Source organism: Physella acuta, unplaced genomic scaffold, assembly GCF_028476545.2.
Source record: "Physella acuta isolate Inbredline_101_S28 unplaced genomic scaffold, ASM2847654v3 ptg000259l, whole genome shotgun sequence".
NCBI lineage: Eukaryota > Metazoa > Mollusca > Gastropoda > Physidae > Physella > Physella acuta.
The window spans coordinates 152233-174140 of record NW_026731778.1 but is presented as its reverse complement, the minus strand read 5'-3'; the positions used below and the strand labels follow the sequence as shown (position 1 = coordinate 174140).

Genomic DNA, 21908 nt, shown 5'->3' with positions numbered 1-21908 from the left:
ATTGTCATCTTAATTTTTGATCACCTTAGTAAAAATTTGCTTAAGATTATAAACTTCAAGTTTTAAAAAACAACAACGTCGTGTCAAATGACACACCGTTTAAAATGTCTACATTTAAAGTTCACCAAAATAATGACGTAAAAACTAAATATCATATGACATTAGCATACATATCATTCAATCTAATCACTCTAAAGTACAAATCAATAATTTTTATTGATTAAGGGGCTGGGTGAGTTATTTTTTATTCGGGTGCCCAGGGAAGGTTTGGAGTTGGCTAGGGGCACCGTTCATACTAGAGTCGGTGACGTTTTCACCGAGGCAGGGTTCGAAGCTAGACCATACATGTTTTGGAATCGTTAGGGGTCGAGTCTATAGTAGGGTCGCGGGAGTTTTGTTAACACAGAGGGATGTTTCGAAGTTGATACATCCATGTTTTAGAATTGATAGGTAGAGAGTCCATACTAGGGTCGGTGAAGTTTTCACCGAGGCAGGTTACAAAGTTGGGACATGCATGTTTAGGAATTGTTGGCACTCGCGTTCATACTAGGGTCGGGGAGTTTTGCTAACACTGAGGCAGGTTGTAAAGTTGGTACAGGCATCCTTGGAATTGTTAGGGGCCGTGTTCATACTAGGGTCGGTGAAGGTTGGTTTTGAACTCGGAACATGTATGTTTTGGAATCGGTAGGGCTAGAGTTCATACTAGTGTCGGTGAAGGATGGTTTTGAACTCGGAACATGCATGTTTTGGAATCGGTAGGTGTAGAGTCCATACTAAGTCTGTTCTAATTTTAGAACAGTTGTCTTTCCTCTCGTTTCTCTATTAGGGAAGCCGTAAGGGGAAGACACGCGACACGTCTTTTAAAATGTAAACAACCGTGCACGGGGTACACTTAAAATAAACCCCGCTGCGAAAATGACAATGGCATGGTGACACTTTTTGGAAAACACGCTTTCATGTAAATAAAATAAGAGTCGCTTTTGTTGTCGCCATGATAATGTATACCTATAAGTTCTCTCCGCCATTACCGACCTAGTATGAATTTCGCGCGCGCGCGCATGTGTGTGTTTGTGTGTGTGTGTGTGTGTATGTATATCTCAAAAAAGCGTATCATGTCAACACCTGGGCAACAAGTCATAGTCAAAAAGGCCTAATTCATTACAGATCTATAGGAAATCCCTCTTTACATGTACTTACGTTAGGGGGAGTAAACTCATTTGAATAAAAAAAAAAACGTATTTAAATATATAGAGTTATAGAACCTTAACCCCGCATACCTACGTACCAACGCATCAAGTCGCCCTGTCGCCCGTTAAAAAAACACGAACCTACCGAGACTTCGTTTCGTCTCAAAACCTGACTTAACGGTGGTTGAAAGAAAATTCCGACCCTTAAATATATTTTTGTTTTCGCTGACCCTCGCTATAAGCGAATAGTTACAACCATTAATCTTTCATACATAGCAAGGGACGGTTCGCAGGACATGTGGAAACAAAATTTTTTAATTTGATCAAAGAATGACCGGGCGTACGATATGTGAACATAGTTCATGTACAGCTGAAGTCTAATGAAAAAAGCCGAGAGCCGTGACTAATTACAGCACCAGCTGTCGCCACACTTAACGCGGAGAGGGACTTAATGGTTTCGATTAATTACCTGTTGTGATCGCTTCAGTGAGTCCGCTATTAAGCAACCACGGGGAGCGCCGGGGAGGCTCACGGGCGGATCGATAAGTACAAGCTGTCGCTAATAAGTAACAGCTGTGGTTAAATGGATGTTATACACAATGACACTTTCTAGTACACGCTAGTGTTAGTCTTTTATTTCAAACGGCGTACAACAAAGAAATTAAAAGCAAACTAATTAAAATGAATTTCAAACAAATAAATTATACAAAGTAATTAAATTAAACAACAAGTAAACAACAATTAAAAATAAAATTTAAAAATAATAATTTAAAAAAATGTTAAAAATTTAAAAAAAAAATTAAAATCAAATTACGTAACTCGTTAATAATAATTAAACTAATTATAAAATTAAATTAAATTAAAAATAAACAAAATAAAAATAATTAAAAAGTAAACAAATAATCAAATTACGTAACTCGTTAATAAAAATTACACAATATAATCAAAGTAATTAAATTACATAACTAGTCAATAAAAATTCAAACTAATTATAAAATAAAATTAAAATTACGTAACTAGATACAAAATAAATAAAAATCAAATTAATTAAACTTATTAAAAATAAAATAATTAAATTAAAAATAAACAAAATAAAAATAATTAAAAAGTTAAAATCAAACAAATACAAAATAAATAAAAAATCGAATTAATTAAACTTATTAAAAATAAACAAACAAAACACAAACAAAGTAATTAAAATCAAATTAATTAAAAACGCATTAAAATTACGTAACTAGGTAAAAAAATTAATTAAAATTTAAAAAAACTCATTAAAACTAATTAAAAACGCATTAAAATTACGTAACTAGGTCAATGATTACGTCATAATGTTACTAATTACGTCACAAGGTCACCGGTGGTGACCTACTGACCTACTCCCCCTCCTGCTCACCCACCCTAGGGTGGGTGAGTATTTTACTATATCTCATTGTCCCAGGCTGCTCACCCACCCTCACCCACCTTCACCCAGGTGGGTGAGTATTTTCCTATATCTCGTTGTCCCAGGCTGCGCCACCTGCTCACCCACCCTCACCCAGATGGGTGAGTATTTTGCTATATGTCGGTGTACCTCGTGCTCCCCCATGGAGTATTTTACTATATCTCATTGTCCCAGGCTGCGGCAGGCTGCGCCTGGTGGGTGAGTATTTTACTATATGTCATTGTCCCAGGCTGGGGGAGTATTTTCCTATATATCCTTTGCTCCTGCTCCTGCTCCTGCTCCCCATCCCGTTGCGCCTGCGCCTGCGGTCCAAAAGTGACCTAATATACTACTTTCGTGTAGTAGCTGGTAGGGCAAAACAAGATCGTATGGAGTTGTTTTTCTTTTAGAAAAAAAAAGGGGGTGGGTGGGCCTATATAGGTTTTATATTTTGGCAAGGTACGGTCATTCAAAGCGAATGCAAGTATCCATGCGCGTAGCCTACATGCACCTCTAAACATGGGTAACATGGGTATGCCGAGGCCGCTAATCTCCTATTAGTATAGGGTCAGAGAGGGTTCAGAAGTTAATATGACCCAAAGCTTACGGCAACACTGGATTTAGATTGCCAGGTAGGGTGTCAGCAATATATTACACCGCCAAGTCTTGAGAAGTAACGAACAATGAGTAAATAGTAAGGATATTTAGATCAAAATATTAATTTACAAGCGGTGAGGAGAAATGCTCGAACCGCTACCCTAACCCTTATTATGACACTTACCCTACTAAAAGTATCAACAACGATACCATACAACATTGTCCTGTTGTTTTCTATATAAAAAAAACAACAAAGGTATCCATACGAAAATAGAATAACTGTAGCTATAAGGCTAGATTGATGCGGTGTACAGTTTATTTTTTCAGTGAGGTGTCTCTTCAAGGGGAAGGCTACCCCCCCCCCCCCCCCACCACATGAAGTTTAAAAAATATAACATTTATATAACAACTATATACATTGTTACCATTGTTCACCTCCACGGAAGTTTCAAGCGACGGAGAAAAAAAAAATGCCTGAAAGAAAACCTCCATGTCTAAGTGTAAGGTACGCTACTTTTCGCCCAGCTTATTAGTGCCCGAGGACCGTCTTGCAAAAATATACACATTTTATTAAAATGGAGTATGGATAATTAATTAATTATGGTTGTCTGTATATTCTAAAACTTATCCCATAGCTGGTTATGTATGCAAACGATAATGCATGCCTCTGTATAACTATAACGTTTGTAATACTAGATCTAGAATCTATAATAAAAAACCCATTCATAAAGTAGCTACAATTAATTTGATTACAAATTATTATGTCCAGGCACGAAAATCACAAACTCGGTCAGTTATCTATTTCATTGTTTGTGAACTATTTTCCTTAATGTATGTTACGGTTAAACGTCAGACAAAGGGGTTCTTAATATTCTCCCTTACGCCTTACATGGTGGATGTCGAAAAACAGAGACAGCGAACATTTAATTTCTCTTTTAAATCATCTTCAAGATGTTAAAAAACGGAAGTACTTGTTTGAAAATGTGCGTAATTTGTGATCAAATGAAAGGGAATATGGTGCGCAAATCAAAGGGACTATGATTGTTCTTTCCACTGCAATGATTTCACTGTTAATTTGAGCTAAAGTGTAATGTTGGTTTCTCGAAGTTTATAATAACAAAATATAGATTCAAGTGTATATGTTTAAAACTAGCCAAAAAAACCTGTATCCTATCAACTTACACTCGCTTTGTGTGTGACACAAAGTTACTGGGTATTTCTAGTACATCGCAGCGCAATGCCGTCATTCAAGTGTTACTTTAATGCATTAACATAAACAGAGTTTCTTCCAGGCATCTCTTCGCCCCCCCCCCCCCCCCCCGAACGAAATGAAATTTATATAATTTACATAGAAAATATATACTTTTAACAGTGTCCGCCCCCCCCCCCCCCCCGAAGTAAGTCTACCCCCCCCTTGAAAATTTCAAGTGCCCCCCCCCCCCCCCGGAGAAAAAAGTCTGGAAGAAACACTGAACATAAAGTATCTTCGCACAACTAACGGCAGTAGCAATTCTGTATAAGAAGGGGAGGTGGTGGTGGGTACAGAGAATACAATAATCGGTGCTGACGATGTAGAAAATGACTCTGAATTTTTAAAAGACGTTAATTTTATAAGTTTTATTACCAGCGAATGTTAAGTCTGTCACTTGTTTCGTTGACACAATGAGTTATTTGTTTGTTTTGATAACAATCTTATGCTCGGGTGATCAAAACAAAGAGAGGGGGGGGGGGGTCTGACATTGATATGAGGACACATCGTACAGATAATTAGTTACTGTAAAGACAGAACAGTAAAGCTAGACTAATATTGCTATTTCTTTCACAGTTCTTTCAGATATTAAAACATTAAATACTATCATAAAAATACTACATTTAGGTTTTGAAAACGACGAAATACGCGGTCCTGGTATTTCTTTTATTGTCGGACACCAAGCTCAACTTACATGCTTATAAATTGTTAAAAAAAAGCCACGACTTTTCAGATCCCTAACTCCAAACAACAGTCACTTTGCCATCCCCCCCCCCCCTTTTTTTTTCTCAATCCTAAAAGTACAACGATAATCCAATCAAATCCAAGCCTATGACTTAGAATGGGACATTTTGGAAGACGACACAACACAACAACAACCAAAACAAACAATTCTCTTCGCCTCCATTAAGAACTAACCAAAATTAATTAATTAAATTTCAACGCAACAAACTGCCCCCCTTTCCCCGTCCACTCCACCACTAATTTTCACGGCTGGCGCGAAATTCTCTGCGTTGGCCTGGTACGAATCTAGTGCATAAAAAAACGTTGCCAAATAGGTCAATGAAATGTGGAGCAAGTCTTGGAGGGAGAGGTGGGTGAAGGGGTGAAGGGCACCAAACGCGATCGTCAAGTTTTTTTTTCTTGTAGAAATTGTGCGTCTCAACGATCGTTACCGATAAAAGCAAAATATTTGTGACTTAAGTGTGTGTGTGTATGTGTGTGTGTGTGTGTGTGAAAGCTAGGCCCATTGAATTTAAATTTTGTGTTAAGCATATTTTTTGTATAGAAATATACGTGGCTTTCATAAACATATGCACGTCAGAGGCGTATGTACTATAGAGGCGTAGATTAGCAGATTATATGCAAGTCAGAGAGAGAGAGAGAGAGTGGAAAAGCAATTAAACGCCTCTCTCACAAATAATTATTATATTATCGTTCAAAGTGTAGTAAAGCACATAGCATTTTGACCAATAACTTTTTTAGAAAATATTTTTCTCAAACAAGTATAACATTAAAATATATAGGCCTATAATTCACGTGTAACGGTTGACGACGGAAAGTAATGTATATAGAAGGAAAAAAAATCATAATATTCATTAGTAAGAAGCTGTGGGAGGCCTGTATGGTATTTTTCACTATTTCACCGAATTAATAACGTCTAGTCTAGTTCTAGTGTTTTTTTTTAATGTATTATTTAAACGTTATTCTTCCTTTACATATTAAAAAAAATAATAATATAGAAAACGTTTATATAGCTATTTTAGTGTCTACTTAAAACATAGCCTATGCAAAAAATCGTAACTAAGTATCGATTGCTTGCATTAGAAAAAAACACTAATCGTTTAACTAGACTATTAAAAAATAAATTAATTTCTAAATTTAAATTACGTGTAGTTAGAAAGTGGCAGGAGAGTGATGGAAACAACGGGATACATCGTGTGATCAGGCTCTTGCTATGGTAAAATAAAAATAATAAAACACATTTTTAATCAACAATAAAATACCGAAGTTTTTTTTTCTTTGTGTTTAGTGAAAATTGTAAAAGATAGACTAAGGCTATTCATTTCATTTACCAAAGCTTCGTCCAAGCACACCCCCCCCCCCACCCCATGAAATAGAAAGAAATCTATAATTTATATAGAAAAATATACTTTAACCAGAGTGTCCGTTTCCCCCCTCCTGAAATTTTAACCCCCCTCCCCCCGAATGTTTCCAATTGTTTTCGTCGGGACTTTTACCGGAGCAAAAATGTCTGCAAGAAACACCGATTGAAACAATATATAAAAACTACCTGTAAAACTAGAAACACAAATCAATAGGCCTATCACAGCCGTGTAGCTAGCTGTCATGTTGTAACCTTTTATGTATAGTGTATCGGGGTGTCAGACAACGTAAAAACGGTTACAAGATTCATGTGTAGAAATATCGATTTGACATATACTCTACCTGGCACCTGTTAATGACAAGTGGTCCCGTTTTTTTCAGTGACAAGCTAAGATCGTTTAAAAAAGACAAAGTTAAAGCTAGTTTTCTAAGTGTAAGGAATAATTAAAAGAAGCTAGTTCAATACCGCTATACAATGGTCGGTAAAGTGCAACTTTAGGTTATAGTTGGTAGTATAAATCCTAAAAGTAAAAACACACACGAGGTTTTGGGGTCATTCACAATTTGATATTCTGATGTGTGATGCGGAAGATGGTGGATTTGGAGTGGGCGGGGAGGGGTGGAGACTGGACAATAAAAACAGATGGTGTTTTAGATTTTGTAATTTTTTTTTTAATGGAAAGAGACGAGGTTAGGGAGAGCTTACGTAGCTAACATTTTGTGTTTTTAAAGAAAGAAAAAAAAATGAAAAATTCATCACATTTTGTTAGGATTTTGCTGATTGCTCAATTTAAGTGACCTCATTTTATGGTAGTCGAGCGTTTTGTGACAGCTTGTGCATTATTGTGCGTTAGGAAGGAGGAATGAGGGGGGGGGGGGGGGGGAGAGAAAAAAAAAGGGGGGGGGTTAGACAATTAATGTGATGATGTTAGTGATGATGTTGCTAGTGTGTAATGTATTTAACGCAAAATGAGCAGTATGGTCAAAATTAATTACACAGCCTTACAAAAAGTATTAACAAAAAAAAAAAAAATTCTAATTAGATGACAAAGCGTTCCAAAAAAGTAGGTGACAATATGATCCTAATTAGGTGACCTAGTCTTAAATCACAAGTGGAACAATCAGATACTAATTAGCTGACCCTAAAGAAGAAAGAAGTCATTCTAGGTCACAGCCAGCGATTCAACCATAGAGATGTCTTTTAAAAACTGGAATCAGGATTACAATCGTCATCAGCGTTTCTTCCAGGGGGGGGGGGGGTAGACTTTCTTCGGGGGGGGGGGGGGGGGTGGTGGGGGGGGGGGGGGTGGGGAGCCCTCCCGGAGAGATGCCTGGAAGAAACTCTGATCGTCATTATAACAATTCAGCTTTAAGGGGTTTAGCGAAAACGTTATTTGACAGGTCATACATAAATTATGTCACCTCACCTCCACCCATGTCAAAAGGCTAAGACTTCAGTCTAACAACCCCCATCCCCCCAAATGGCAATTTTTTTTATTGCGATTTCTTTCTAAACCTATGTCACTTGTTTAACTTGCAAAACAATACAATAATTAATAGTGAAATGACAAAAAAGTAGCAAAAAACAGGTTTATAGTTTATTGGTCTAGGTCTAGATCTAGTCTAGATCTAGAAATCTAGATTGATACTAAAATTTACCCAGTTGCTAGGCAAATTACTTTTTTTTTTTTTTGGCTAGATAATTAAAAAATAAAACATAGTGATGATAGTAGTAATAGTCTAGTAGATTTCTAGTCCTTAATTATTCAGCCTACTATTACTAACACAATGACATATGACATATAATAATAATAATAATAATAATTAAAATTATTAAATTAGACTAAGATCGATTCACGGGGGACTAGACATGAGTTTTGTTTATATCTTTATTTAAAAGTTAAGCCATGGACCTAACATTTTATTTTAAGTTTACTTCATTTATTAAGGTCTACTGACTGACACTAGACTAGAATCTCAACACTTTGCACACTTGAGTTGTCTACCCTCCACCTCCTTTCAATGATTTCCGTACTGACACGATTAGCCTACGTGTGTACGACAGTCTAGATTTACAGACAGTGATCTTCAAATTAATTATGTTAATAAGTTAATAATGAGCATACAAATACAGATAAATATCACAGATGTACTGCAACATTGATAACAACACGTACCTTTCCTGTCCTGCGGCGCCACATTAGGCCCTAAGCCGAATCTTTAAAAAAGCAACGCACACAACACAGTTCGCATCGATCGTTTAGCAGACGGCGGTAGCCGCGTAACACACTCCGACGCTGGCTGGTGTCAGCAGTGAGCTACGTCAAGCATCGCAGCGTATTGGCTAATCTACATCTTGACGGGCGGCCCGCTGAATAAAAATAATCCGTTTAAATAAGTTATTGAAATAAAAGAACGGAGCAAACAGCTTGTATGTATATTTGCCACAGTCAATGAATCGGTCCGAATACCAATTTGGCCTATTTTTTTTCAGGATATTTGATTTGGCCTATATTTGCTGTAGGCCTAAACAACAGAATCAAAGACTTTCGGCCTCCTGTATTTAAAAAAAGTATTTATTATACATTTCAAGGGCCTTAATTTATTTTCGGATTAAGCCTAGTAATGATGCAAATTTTAAAATAAATTAAAGCTTGTCCTGCATGAAAACACAAATTTACTTCGTTTGTGTTTGGTCTTTTAAGTGACAGAACATTTTGTAAATTAAATAAAACTTTTCTAGTCTACCTGTGATATTTGGCACCACCATTCACCAACATAGGCTACATAGAAGTAACTCAATGCTGAATATACTGAGTAACTGGGGCTATAACAACAAGGAAAACAGCTTAGCGCGAGCAGTTATAAATTTTAAGACCTAAGACTGAACCACTTATTGACATCCAAATGTTTTTATAAAAAACAATGTTTTCCCGTTTTGAATGCAAATGTAAAACAAAATAGCTTTATATAAAAGTTTCTTTCCAAATTAATAATTTAATGCAATCGTTTAAAAAACAACTAAGAAGATGGAATCTCACTCTGATTGGGAAAGGGAGGCAAATTTGTTAATGATAACAGAAAAAATTATAACCTCCCTTTTAAATATTACGGACATAGGTATTCGTAATTTAAAAAAAAAGTAAAAAAATGTTTGTTTATTTTTACTTTAAAGAAATCTGTATTGAAAACTAGACCAACAAATCATGGATCTGATGGTATTTTTTTTTAAAGAAAGAAAAGCATGGTAATTAAGTATTTTTTTTTTTTTGACAAAACGGTGCTGATTACCCGTACAGGGTCCAAATAGTACTATTTGGGTGAGGCAAAATCTAATTCGTTTTAGAGACTGCTGCAGAGAAGAGAAAAAAACAAACAACAAGGATCTTGACTAGATAACCGTAACCCTAGAGGCGGATAAGAAGTTGTTTTTATGGCGTGCGTTTAATTATTCAAATTTCTAGACATCAGAAATAGGTCACAAGTGGTGGGGGTTAACTTTTCGCCTGCGCACTTTTTGCATCAGTGGGGGCGCAGTGTTTCTTCCAGACTTTTTTCCTGGGGGGGGGGGGGGGCACTTGAAATTTGGGGGGGGGGGGGCGGACTAGAATTTTTGGGAGGCGGACGCTGTTAAAGTATATATTTTCTATACAAATTCCAGAGATGCCTGGAAGAAACTCTGGAGGGGGAGGGGGGGGGGGGCTTATCATTTGGTCATTTAAATAAAATGCATGCACAATAATAGGATATTATTTACTGTTTAGGCTAAATGTAGAATAATAACAATAATTTTAATTGATAGGCCTGGAGCGTTTAATTTAAAAAAAAAAAAGAATTCTTTTAAACAAGTACAGATCCGACATTTATAAAAACATATAATAAATAGAACAAGGAAAAGGCTAGGCTAATGTTATCAAATTTTGATTGGTAACAAATTCATACTTTGAGAACCGCTGCTGTGTATGCAAATGCGTTAGTTTTTCGTTTCACAAATTGATCTAATAATTTTTATTTTTTAATAAACAAATATGGCTACCACCGTGTTGATATCACCGAAAACTTTAAGGGTTTGTGGATAAACATATTGTAAACAATGAAAAAAAATGCAACTATTTAAATGTGTCTAACGATGTTTATCTGTTTAGCTTACCTACTTGACTCTATAATAATCTATACTAGTCTAACTATAGGCCTAGATCTAAAAACTAGACCGAATCTCATTCTCAGCTTACAAAACCCGTGGCGGCCGTCATCACTAAATTCTCAGTCTCACATTTCGGTAATCTATCGTTTTGGGTACGTAAAATCGCCCGCGATTTGTAATGTGAAAAACAGGTGACTCCTTAAATTTTAATAATTATTTCACATTTTGAGGAGGATTTATGTTTTTAAAAATTCAAAAATGTTTCCTTGATTCATTTATGTACCTGTTTTTAAACAATTGAATTAAAACTTTTCCGTAATAAATGAAGACTAGCGATGTTTCCAACAGATGCAATCATGCTCATTTACTATAGCAGCCATCTTGTCTAAGTTTTATTTTTATAAGCTTTTAGCGCCAGATTCAGGGGGAAGTCACTCTATTTTACAAATGGCTGCTGTTTATATAGCAAATCTTGCTCTCAGACACTGCTGTTTAAAGTTAATTTCTGGCCTATATCGATATATTTAGCCATTGATTTAGGTTTATTATTCATTTATCTATAATATTTGACACAAAAGTATGACAATATACTTCTATTAAAGCCTTGACAATGTGGTAACGTTTTCGTACATAAATAGCCGCGGGCGATTTTACGTACCCAAAACGATAGATTACCCACATTTCATTTCACTCAACTAAACTCAACTTCACTGTGACTGTTCTCTTGTCATTTGCTTAGTAGTGTGTGTTTGTTTAAGTTTAGTGTTTCAGTGGAGTCACCACACACACAGTAGACTCAGTAGAGTGGATAATATAAAGGCCGATGCTAGCCGGAAAAATATACGCATACATCGTGGCGATGTTTTCGATGGTACTGCGCATGCGTGTGTTTACAACCGCAGAACCCTAACACCAACCCTAATCCTATCCCTAACCCTATCCCTAATCCTATCCCTAGCCCTAATCCTAACCCTAGCCCTAATCTTATCCCTAATCCTAATTCTAACCCTAGCCATAGGTCACTGCGCATGCGCAGAACTATCTTTTGCCGACTAAGTGGAGACGTTGGGGAGAAAAATCTTCTTCCGAGTAGTCACTTCGTAATATAAATTATTTAGGCCTAAGGCTCTAATATATTAGGTCGATTCTAGCCGGAAAAAATTACGCATGCACAATGGAGAGAAATTACGACTTGCTTTAGCGGCGATGTTTTCAATGGTACTGCGCATGCGTGTGTTTACAACCGCAGAACCCTAGCCTCATCCCTATCCCTAATCCTAGCCATATCCCTAGCTCAGCTATTAATTAAGGTCACTGCGCATGCGCAGAACTATCTTTTGCCAACCAAGTGGAGACGCTGGGGCGAAAAATCTTTTTCAGAGTAGTCACTTTCGTATTTATTTACTGTAGTCCGTGTAGATCTTGATTCTAATCAACTGGGAATTAGCATACTGACTTTTATTTGGTCGATTGTGAATAAATATTAATTAAAATAAAAAATATAGTCCTATTGATAAGCAAAATAAGTATCTGCTAGCCTCTTGTAACTGTGCTACTGTAGTTAGTACACTCTACTAACTAGTTTACTAGAACTAGATCTAGTAACTATTCTAACTACAGTCTACTGAGCGAACTATCTAGAATAGAAATTATCGTTTAGGCCTATTTGTTTAAATTTTAAATGGAGGCAGCCTAGTAGGACCATATATATATTGAGTCGATGTACGCCATACATCCGTGATCGATCTTCTGAAAACCCCACTTTGTAGTAATTTGTATTTGAAACTTTGCCAATAAAATTTTTAAATAATTTTTTTTTTTAAACCACATGACTTAGTTCTTCCATATTAGTTTACATTCATTTTCAGTCATAAAATAAAAACAACCAAATTATTTTTGCTTTTTGAAAATTTTGTTTAGTTAGAGCAGGGGTCTCCAAACTTTTCAGTCCGAGGGCCGCATTAACTATCAAATTTCAGTTCGGGGGCCAGTTAGTTCCTGGCATGTCTTTGATTTTTCTGGGCAAAGTTCCTCAGCCATCACCAACAAACGTTTTTTCTGTGAACAAAAAGATCTCCGCGGGCCGGATGAGAGGACATTGCGGGCCGTAGTTTGGAGACCCCTGAGTTAGAGCATCAAATCTATGCAATTTTCATTGAAGTCTAACAATAAAGTTTTCATAACCACATTTTTTAAATTAACAATCATACCCCAGTATAAAATTATTTAATAAACCTTTTGAGAGTATTCAAAGCTGCGTCTATTCAACAAAAATATATATTGAAGAGGTCAGGAAAAGAAAATGGGTTTGGATAGGGCAACAAAATAATTTTTGTAATAATTTTGATTTGTCTAATAGCTGGATAGAGGTTTTCTAAAAACAACGTTACACAATTGGGGGAGAGGGTTCAGACTTAAGGGTTGTGACAACATGTGACTAGCGGGGGGGGGGGGGAGTTAAAGTTTTATAAATGAATTTTAAAAACTGAATTTTAACTGTATTCCGCATTTTGAAAATATTTTTTTTGGAAATTCTAATAAATATTCTAATAAAAATTAATCAATGTTGACACAACTCTTAAACTTTTTGACAGGAATTGCTGTTTAAGAAAACAAAATTTGCAAATTTGAGGGGGTGGTAGGCTGAGGTGTGATGTTTAAACTATTTAAAGGTTGGGGGAAGGTAAAAAGCAAGATATCATTTATTGGTGACTCCATGATTGAAATCTGAATATTAATTATTATTTATTTTTAAAAAAATGAAAGAAATGTTAAATAACGATTATGGCTAGTGGTGAGGCAGTGGTTTGAAAACTGAAGTATTTTAAGTATAGATGATGCATAATTATTTTAAAATTAATCTTATTGACTTATACAATTCTATGTTTTTGAGAAAATTGAGGACTGCAGTGTTAGATTCTTGTCCATAGCATAATGTTAATTATATTTACTTTTTGAATCCCATTTTGATTAGCTGCTACTGTATTTCAGACAATCAAAAATGGTAGATGGAGTGGGACTGGAATTAAAGGCTTCTTAGTTGGTGCCCTGAACAGTAAAGATGCTACACCCATTTCCGTTTCTGCAGTTTGGCAGAGTCAAATAGTGGATACAAATGAGCCAAAGGAAGACATAGATAAGTGTCTTAGTCATTTTCCTGCAGGTGAGATTTTTTTATTTAAATCCTCTTTAATTTGTATATGAAATTTACAAAACAAAATTTAAAAAAAAAATTTGTTCAAAATTTTGTGGGTTTTCTGTCTTAAAATTTTATGGTGCTTTTGTATAATTCATAATGTGGTTCAAAACTTAAAAACAGTTTCCATCATTAAATATTTAATTAACAAGATGGGCCTCATTTTCAAACCAGGCTCATATCACTGGCACCTGTTGGCTTATAAAATAATTTACAATCTATTTCCAGGCACAAATGTGGTGGGAGTTGTATTTTTACCCTCAGAGCACTCTGTCAAAGGGCTGGTTGAAAATGACCAAGGTGATATTGATCGAGAGTTTGAAGAAGTATTTGGAAACTATAGCTTTTGGCTGGTTAGTTTTTTAACATTAATAATAAAATATCTAAAACTAATTGGAGACTACTCATCGGCTATACTCCCATATACAGTGTAGCCCTAAATTAAAAAAATATACTTCTTACTCACACCTAATAGTAACCTCAACTATAGCTTTAAAACTAGGAACTAAATTATCATTATCAGTAATAGAAGATACAAAGATTTGTGATCAAAAGAATTAAGAAATATTAATGTTTTAACCTATCACGTTTAACTTTGGAAATTGTTTTATTAAAGTTTAACATTCATTTACTTTTTCATTTATCAATAAAATTTGACTGAAAAAAAAGTGCTAATCAAAACTTTGTTTCCATTTTTAAGGAACAAATGGGAATGTCACAAATTATTGTTCTGGGATTGTGGAGGAAATCTTCAAAAGAAACAGAGTGGCATTCACTTTGTTTCACATTAAATGAAGATTCTGTCTTGAAAACTGAAATAAACTGTGATCATATGACAAAGCCCTTGTTAAAAATGAGATTAAAAGCAGAAATTCCACTGCATATTTCTATAGAGTCTCAAAGTGGTTAGTAATTATGACATACTATTTTTTGTTTCAATTTAAAATTTGATAAACATTTGAAATATTTGTCAAAATACACTTTTTTATTAAATGACCTGAATCTTGTTACATACTTTCAATCAATATTTTAAGTTTAATGCTATAAGTTTTACATATTGTTTATGAAATATTATTCAATAAGTTGAATGATAGGTGTTGTAGACTGATTGGATAGATGTCTCTTATTTCTAAAGATTGTGTAAAATGATTTTAAAACACTGATTTTTTTCAATCATAATTTTAAATATTTCTTTCTACCAACCAAAAAGACAATTGTTAACTTTGATTTTAGAAGACCAAATGAAGTCTATCCTGGATCATGAATTGATGAAACTTCAGAACCATTCATTGACTGGTGGATTTGTGTTTGGCTTTGATGAAAACAAAATCATCCTACAAAAACTAGGGAGATTTGTGGGCAGCACATCAGTAGGGTGGTCTACGTGTGGAGATATCATTAAATTTTTCATTGAACAAGATGGGAGTTTAAGCACTGGAGGTAGAAAGAAAAGTGGTGCCAGTCAACAGGTGATAATATTTTTATTTAAATATTTTCCATTTTTATGTCGGTTTAGTCTACCTAGTGCATGACCTATTGCATGATTTCAATACAAAATGTCTCAGATTCATCTATTTGTTGATCATCTATTTGTATGTGCATTGTGCTGATCCCAAGTCTCATATACCTATAATAGTCCTTCTAAATTGAAAGACAAATGTACTCTTTTTTTAAAAAATGTATTGATCTAAATTCAATATGTATACAAAATCTCAGTATAGTTGTCCTTTTTACAGATAATAGTTCCTGTATCTTTGTTGCAATTAATAACAGTAGAACCTCAGACACCATTGCAATATGCTCCCATAATTAGACACCACACCGGTATGTATAATTGGTTTTGCCAGTAAAGTTATTCATGATCATTATATATTTATATTTATTTTTTTATAAATGTGAAAGATAAACACATTGACAATTCCCACATTTTACAATTGTAATTATATATTTTACTGAAGCTTTCATAAGATTATTCATTAATAACAAAAATCTTTTTTTCAGGTACATTTAAAACTACACACCTTTCCCTGCCAATAGATATACTAGTAGAAGTTGAGGAAACGCTGCCTGTTGCTAAACTCTCTAATGTTTTAAGTAGAGCTGTGAGCCGGCAGATAGCAGCTTTATTTGAGTGTTTATCTGTTTACACACAAGTAAGATAACTCCTTTCAAATAAAACCACTGTGTACTTACTTTTGAAAAGATATCTCTGAATGTGCTTATGTAAGGGAGCAAAAATAGTAATATTGTTTACATTCATTTTTCATTTCTAAACACATGCTCATTTCACTACATTTACCTCATTAGCGGATAGTAAATAAAATGGTACTTACATAGTTATTTTTTCTCAAAGATTTGAATTTTAGATTGAAATCTGATACTTCTATTTTATAGAATCATTATTGTATTTAGTGTCTTTTTATAACATTTAAAGTATTTTTACTATTATTTAAATATTTTACATTAGTTAATTACAATCTCAAAATGTTAGGAGTTCTTATATAAACATACCAGCTTAGAAGATTATCTTTGTAATACAATCTATAATGGTATATAAAAATATAAGTAATATTTAAAAGCGATAATTTTCTTGCAATTAGTTTTTCATATTTTTTAATCATATGTGTTTGATTTTTTTGGAATTAAAAATTTGTTTAAAAATGCTTACTACATTAAATAAAATGTCTTTTCCATCAATTACAGGATAACAGAATGCATACACCTGAAGTTTTCCACTTTAAGCCATCCTGTCTTGAGACCCCAGTCACAGTTATATACCCCAAGGGAGCCACAGAAAATGAACTTGGTGAGCTATACTTAATCATGCAGGCTAGACCTCTAAAAATGGTTTAGACTTCAATTCTATGGTTGCGAAATGGCAAATCATGTATACTAAACTGTATATCAAAAAGAGATTGTTCGTACTACTAAAATGTTTATATTTTAAATAGTTTTGTACTCACTTAAGTTTCTTTTGCTACCAAAATCGACAGAAAAAGAACGCCAAATTCTGCATGAACATTTGTGCCTTCCTCTCAACCAGCCATTATTAAGAAAAGGTGCTGCAGGGTTCTTTCTTAGACAGACTGCCCCTGGGGGATATTTGTTAAATCCTCATTTAGGGCTTAATGACCCTCCAGGTATCTGTAACTACTTTTTTTCCTCTTCAAACTTGAATAAAAAGTTTATTATTATATTTTCTTGTAATAAACCATACATAATATGCAATATCAGATATTTTGGTGATACATGATTTGTATCTTGAAAATGCATAATTTTCATGTATTTTTAAAAAAAACTTTTTTCTAAGATGCACATAATTTCCATCATTTGTATGTAAACCAAAAATGGTTTGCAAGAGTTTCAGGACATGAAAACACAACAAAAGTACATTTTTACTGGAACATTTATATGTGAAAATTAACTTTTAAATGTGAAGAATATAAAAATTTATTCGCAGAAAGAAAAATAAATAATTATTTTATATTAAAAAAAAAAGAATTCTGAAACCAGCTGGCACTGTTGTGTGATATGTATTTCTTTATATATTCAGTAAAGTCAGCTACAGTCTCTGTTGTGGATGGCTACTACAGCTACCACCACTACATGCAGGACCACTTTGATGACGACAAGTGGGGCTGCGCTTACAGATCTCTACAGACAATATGTTCTTGGTTTAAATACCAGGGCTACACAGAAAAAAATATACCCACACATAAGGAAATCCAACAGGTGAAAGATTAATGAGTTATATTGTATTGTTTAGCTCAAATATGAATATCACATGTATTTTAATATGTTAATTTATTATATAACCTATTTATATAGTCATTGAAATGTAGCAACATTAGGAAATTATGATATTGGATGAACAATCTATATATATTATTCTCTTCTGGGAGACGCTAGAAAACAAGCTGTAAGCGCGCTCCCTACCACCCCCACCCCTACATGGTCTGGTGAGCTGTGGTTCACGCTAAATGTTTACAAGCAGAGCCGGGTTTAGTGACGACTATTAGGGGCAGACAATTTAGTTTGAAACGATTTTAAACGTAGGGGGGGTAACTAAGTGGAGATTACTTTAACGGAGGGGGGGGGGGGGGAAGGAGGGGGGGGGGGGGGTATCATCCTTAACGAGCTTTCTTATAGTGTTTTAAAGAAATATTTTCAGTGGCTTCATTGGTAGTGTCGAATTCACAAATGATGAATTACTGAAAAGTAGAAAAAACAACTAAATAGCGGCGTATGATATGCCGCGGGTCGGCTTGTATTTTAAATTTTATAAATGAATAATGTTACATCTATCTTGGTGTATAAAAACTGTTAATTAAAATTTCAGCAAAGAAATAATTTAACACATCTTTTATATTGTCTTTAAAACTATTTAAATTTGAAAAAAAATGGTTTTCAAATTTCAGGCATTATTTGAAGTAGGCGACAAGGAGCAGAAATTTGTAGGTAGCAGACAGTGGATTGGGTCATTTGAAGTCAGCTATGTACTGGATCACTTACTGGGAGTAAGTGCATTAAACAAACACAATCAATAACAGTTCTAATAACCATGGAAAACCATGCGTATACATTAAAAAGCCCAGTTTGGTACCAGTTTAAAATTAGTGATAAGCAGTAAGACCTGTTTTTTTTAAAAAATATTTTTATTTTACCCACCAACAGGTGACTAGTAAATTCATCAATGTGAATGCAGGTTCTGAGCTTTCCAGCACAGGCCAACAGTTGGCTAACCATTTTAAAACACAAGGAACACCAGTGATGATAGGTAAATACATTCACAATACTTCATGTTGCTTGTCCATTTTAAAATTTCATTTATTGTAGTGTGTAAACATGTACTGAACACTCTTTGGAAAATTGATAGTCCACACAGCATGAGTGTAATCAGTGTCTAAATAATGATAAATCCATAGAATAGTATCATTTAGCCCACAGGACTTTAATTGTGCATCCTCTCAATTATTGAACCTTATATACCATCCCGGGGTCTCAGTACTGTCTGTTACATGTGTTATTTCAATCCACTAACAAAATAAATGTGCAATATAGTTATTGTTTAATGTAAAGACAGAACAATGTAACTATATAATTGAGACTACAGCTCAAGACATGCACTGATTAACCCTAAAGTAATATCACTTTGACCAGTTGGCTTTTAATTAAGAAACTCTCTGATTTTTAGGTACACATGATCACTCTTAAACTTAAATGAGTAAAGAGATACTAAAGACTCAATTTGTTTTAGCATTGATAATACTAAGAGTATAGACTTATTTTACATCTTTCACAGTGCTGACTTCCATTTACTTTTTACTAATATAATGAGAATCTTAGGGTCAGGTTGTTGATCGCTGAATCCGAAAACCTGTTTGGTTTAAATAAATCTGCTATCCTTACTTTGAGGAAGCTGTGGCTGAATGGTACTAGAGCTTATGACACCTAAGTCTTGAGTTTGAATCCTGGGCTCGGGTCTACAGGATGCACCTTAGTCCTCCCAACTCTGTTGGGCTTATTGCTGACCACAATATCTCCTCCTATGCTGAGGTCATTGAAACAGATGAACTCTACTTCATCTGCCCAATGATCCTTTCTTCACCCTTCAAATGAATTAAATGTGTGATTTTACAGGTGGTGGAGTACTTGCACATACAATACTTGGTGTTGCTTACGATGAGATGACAGGTGACATTAGTTTTTTAATTCTTGATCCCCACTACACAGGTGGAGAAGATATAAAAATCATACAGGACAAGGTAAGCACGAATTCAATCCTAGTTTGCAAGGTTCACTTTAAAAGATACGGAAAATAATGTTTGCACTATTATTTATAAATTATAGAGCAGGTAAACATACATCCTCTTAGTTGTAAACTCCTAAGGGGTCATGTATCATGCTTTTTACCCCCACCCCCTTAAAATGACCTACACTTCAGCCTACAAACACCCCCCCCCCCCCCCCCCCCCCCAAATAAAAAAATTGCAGAGCTATTCTTACAACAATCGACTTTTTTCCCAAAATCTTGTCTGGACTCAGTCAACAAAGAGTATTTTAGTCAATTCCTATTACAATTTATTAAAACAGTTTACGAAAATGCAAAATAACAGGTAAAATTTGTTTTCTTTTTTCTAACATTGCGTTTTACTTTCTTGTATAAGAAGTATAAAGGAAGTATGTTAAGCGTGCAAAATTTGAAATCGAGATTTTATAATGCAAAAGTGCGATGGCACACCATCTGACCCCCCCACCACCACCCTTCTTTCGCCGTCACAAAGTTACGACCTCCCTGTGAGTGTGGTGTCATTTCTGGATATTTTAAATTTTTTAAAATGAATACATTTTCCATTCCAGGGATGGTGTGGTTGGAAAGATATGAACTTTTGGAATCAAACAGCTCATTACAATTTATGCTTACCACAACTCCCAGTTTTAATATGACAGAAACAAAAATAAAGCAAGTCACCAGGTATTGATGCTAGTTGCTACTAGTGTTCATCAGAAAAGGGGATGAAATTGAAATATACAGACTCTAACTTTTCTTGTTTTGGTATTGGGGCTTTCCTTTTTTTATTTATTTTAAAATTCAGACATTTTAGTTCCACTATACTTGTGGCGCATTTACAGTTTTACCTTTGTCTCTGTTAAAATTTTCACAAAATGGCATTCTGTTTTATCATAAGTAATTACAATTTATATATCCCTTGAAGGGAAAAATAAACCATTTTTTTAAGAAATAAGAAGCTGTAGGAGAAAAAACATCACTATGTGTGACAGCCTATTGTATGAACATGATAGTACAATAGAACGAGCATTTACTTGTACATAATATTAACTGCATTTGAACTAAGTGCAGGGTATTTTATTTGTCTTGAGTTCCAAAATTGTTTTAGTGAAGAAAAATGTATGCATTATGATTGGCCATTTCTTAATGTAAACATGCATCAATGAAATAAATGCTAAAAATAAAAACGGATTCTTTTTTTTCTCTTCCTTTTAATTACATTTTGATAAGTACATGGCCTCTATTTTTGCTACTTCAGTCATATTAGTGCCTGAATATATGCCAAGGTATTCTTATGAAAACTTTTCTGCATATTTGTGTGCAGATTAATTCTGTGTGTACCACAGCAAAGATAATTTTGATATTCATTTCAATATGTGGATAAATTGGCACACCATAGGCCTGCTTATTTTCCAATTCTCAGCTTGAAGTATTGTAGATTAAGGGGGCAGCATCACCCAGACATTTGAAAATTTACGAAAAAATGTGCCAAAAAAAAATACACACACAGAATTTTTTTACCATAATAGTAATTATCAAGGAGCTATAAAACAGCACATAAAAGAAAAGTATGATGCAAACATTTTTTATAAATAATTTAACCAAAAATTTTTTACTTAGTAATTTTTGGCTGCGGTTTTCCAACATTTAGGCCCTTCCTGCTGAAACACTGGGAGATGCATAACAGGATAGCCTATCGCTGTACTGCAACTAGAAGATATCCATTATGAAAATTTTTTCAAAATCAGACCAAAAAAATTGAACTTAAAAATGTATCCCTCATTAGAATGCTATGAATTTAGTTCCAACGATAGCCATTAACGCAAGGAAGGTTTATACCAAATTTTAAGTACTCTACTTATGGTTTCGGAAAATTGTTTACAAAAACTCCTCAAAATGTAATAAAATTTTAACAAAATAATTTTTTGAAAATATGTTGCTATACATATACCCTACAATTTATATATTGTATTATAGCAGACAAACTTTACTACTGCTGCAAAATTTTGACGTATGTTGAATATTTTTGTTTCCCTCCTTTAGTCTGGGTGATACTGCCCCCTTAAGTGTTTGGCCTTGTTTTCTCTTCTAATGCTATATATACTGGATAAAACAAGTTATTTAATAAGTAGAGTAGAATACACTCACTAGGGCCTAGAAAATAATTAGCATAGTAACACAATTTTCATCTAAATCATGTAATGTAGCTATAAAATTG

General features: G+C 34.4%; 2 protein-coding genes across 3 annotated transcripts in view; one reads left to right on the top strand and one right to left on the bottom strand.

Annotated features, from left to right (window-relative positions):
• LOC131938912 (monocarboxylate transporter 9) overlaps window positions 1–8990 on the bottom strand; it is a 30262-nt gene extending 21272 nt beyond the window's left edge. For both annotated transcript variants that reach the window (XM_059297141.1, XM_059297142.1), the window contains exon 1: window positions 8737–8990. The gene's annotated coding sequence lies outside the window, so the exon portion shown is untranslated. The remainder of the gene's footprint in view (window positions 1–8736) is intronic.
• Window positions 8991–10546: 1556 nt separating this feature from the next.
• On the top strand, window positions 10547–20871 carry LOC131938922 (ufm1-specific protease 2). Its single transcript, XM_059297157.1, has 14 exons — window positions 10547–10626; window positions 13695–13866; window positions 14128–14252; window positions 14600–14804; window positions 15133–15368; window positions 15636–15723; window positions 15901–16052; window positions 16603–16705; window positions 16893–17039; window positions 17453–17631; window positions 18318–18416; window positions 18574–18676; window positions 19540–19664; window positions 20260–20871. Exons 1-14 carry the CDS (start codon window positions 10588–10590, stop codon window positions 20344–20346), a joined length of 1860 nt encoding a protein of 619 aa, XP_059153140.1. The 5' UTR covers window positions 10547–10587; the 3' UTR covers window positions 20347–20871.
• Window positions 20872–21908: the final 1037 nt, after the last annotated feature.

Coding starts and splice junctions, on each gene's coding strand:
- LOC131938922 (XM_059297157.1), top strand. CDS start 10,588: ATGGCTACCACCGTGTTGATATCACCGAAAACTTTAAGG. Junction 15,369..15,635: donor AAAGTGGTGCCAGTCAACAG/GTGATAATATTT, acceptor TCCTTTTTACAG/ATAATAGTTCCTGTATCTTT. Junction 17,632..18,317: donor CACATAAGGAAATCCAACAG/GTGAAAGATTAA, acceptor TTCAAATTTCAG/GCATTATTTGAAGTAGGCGA.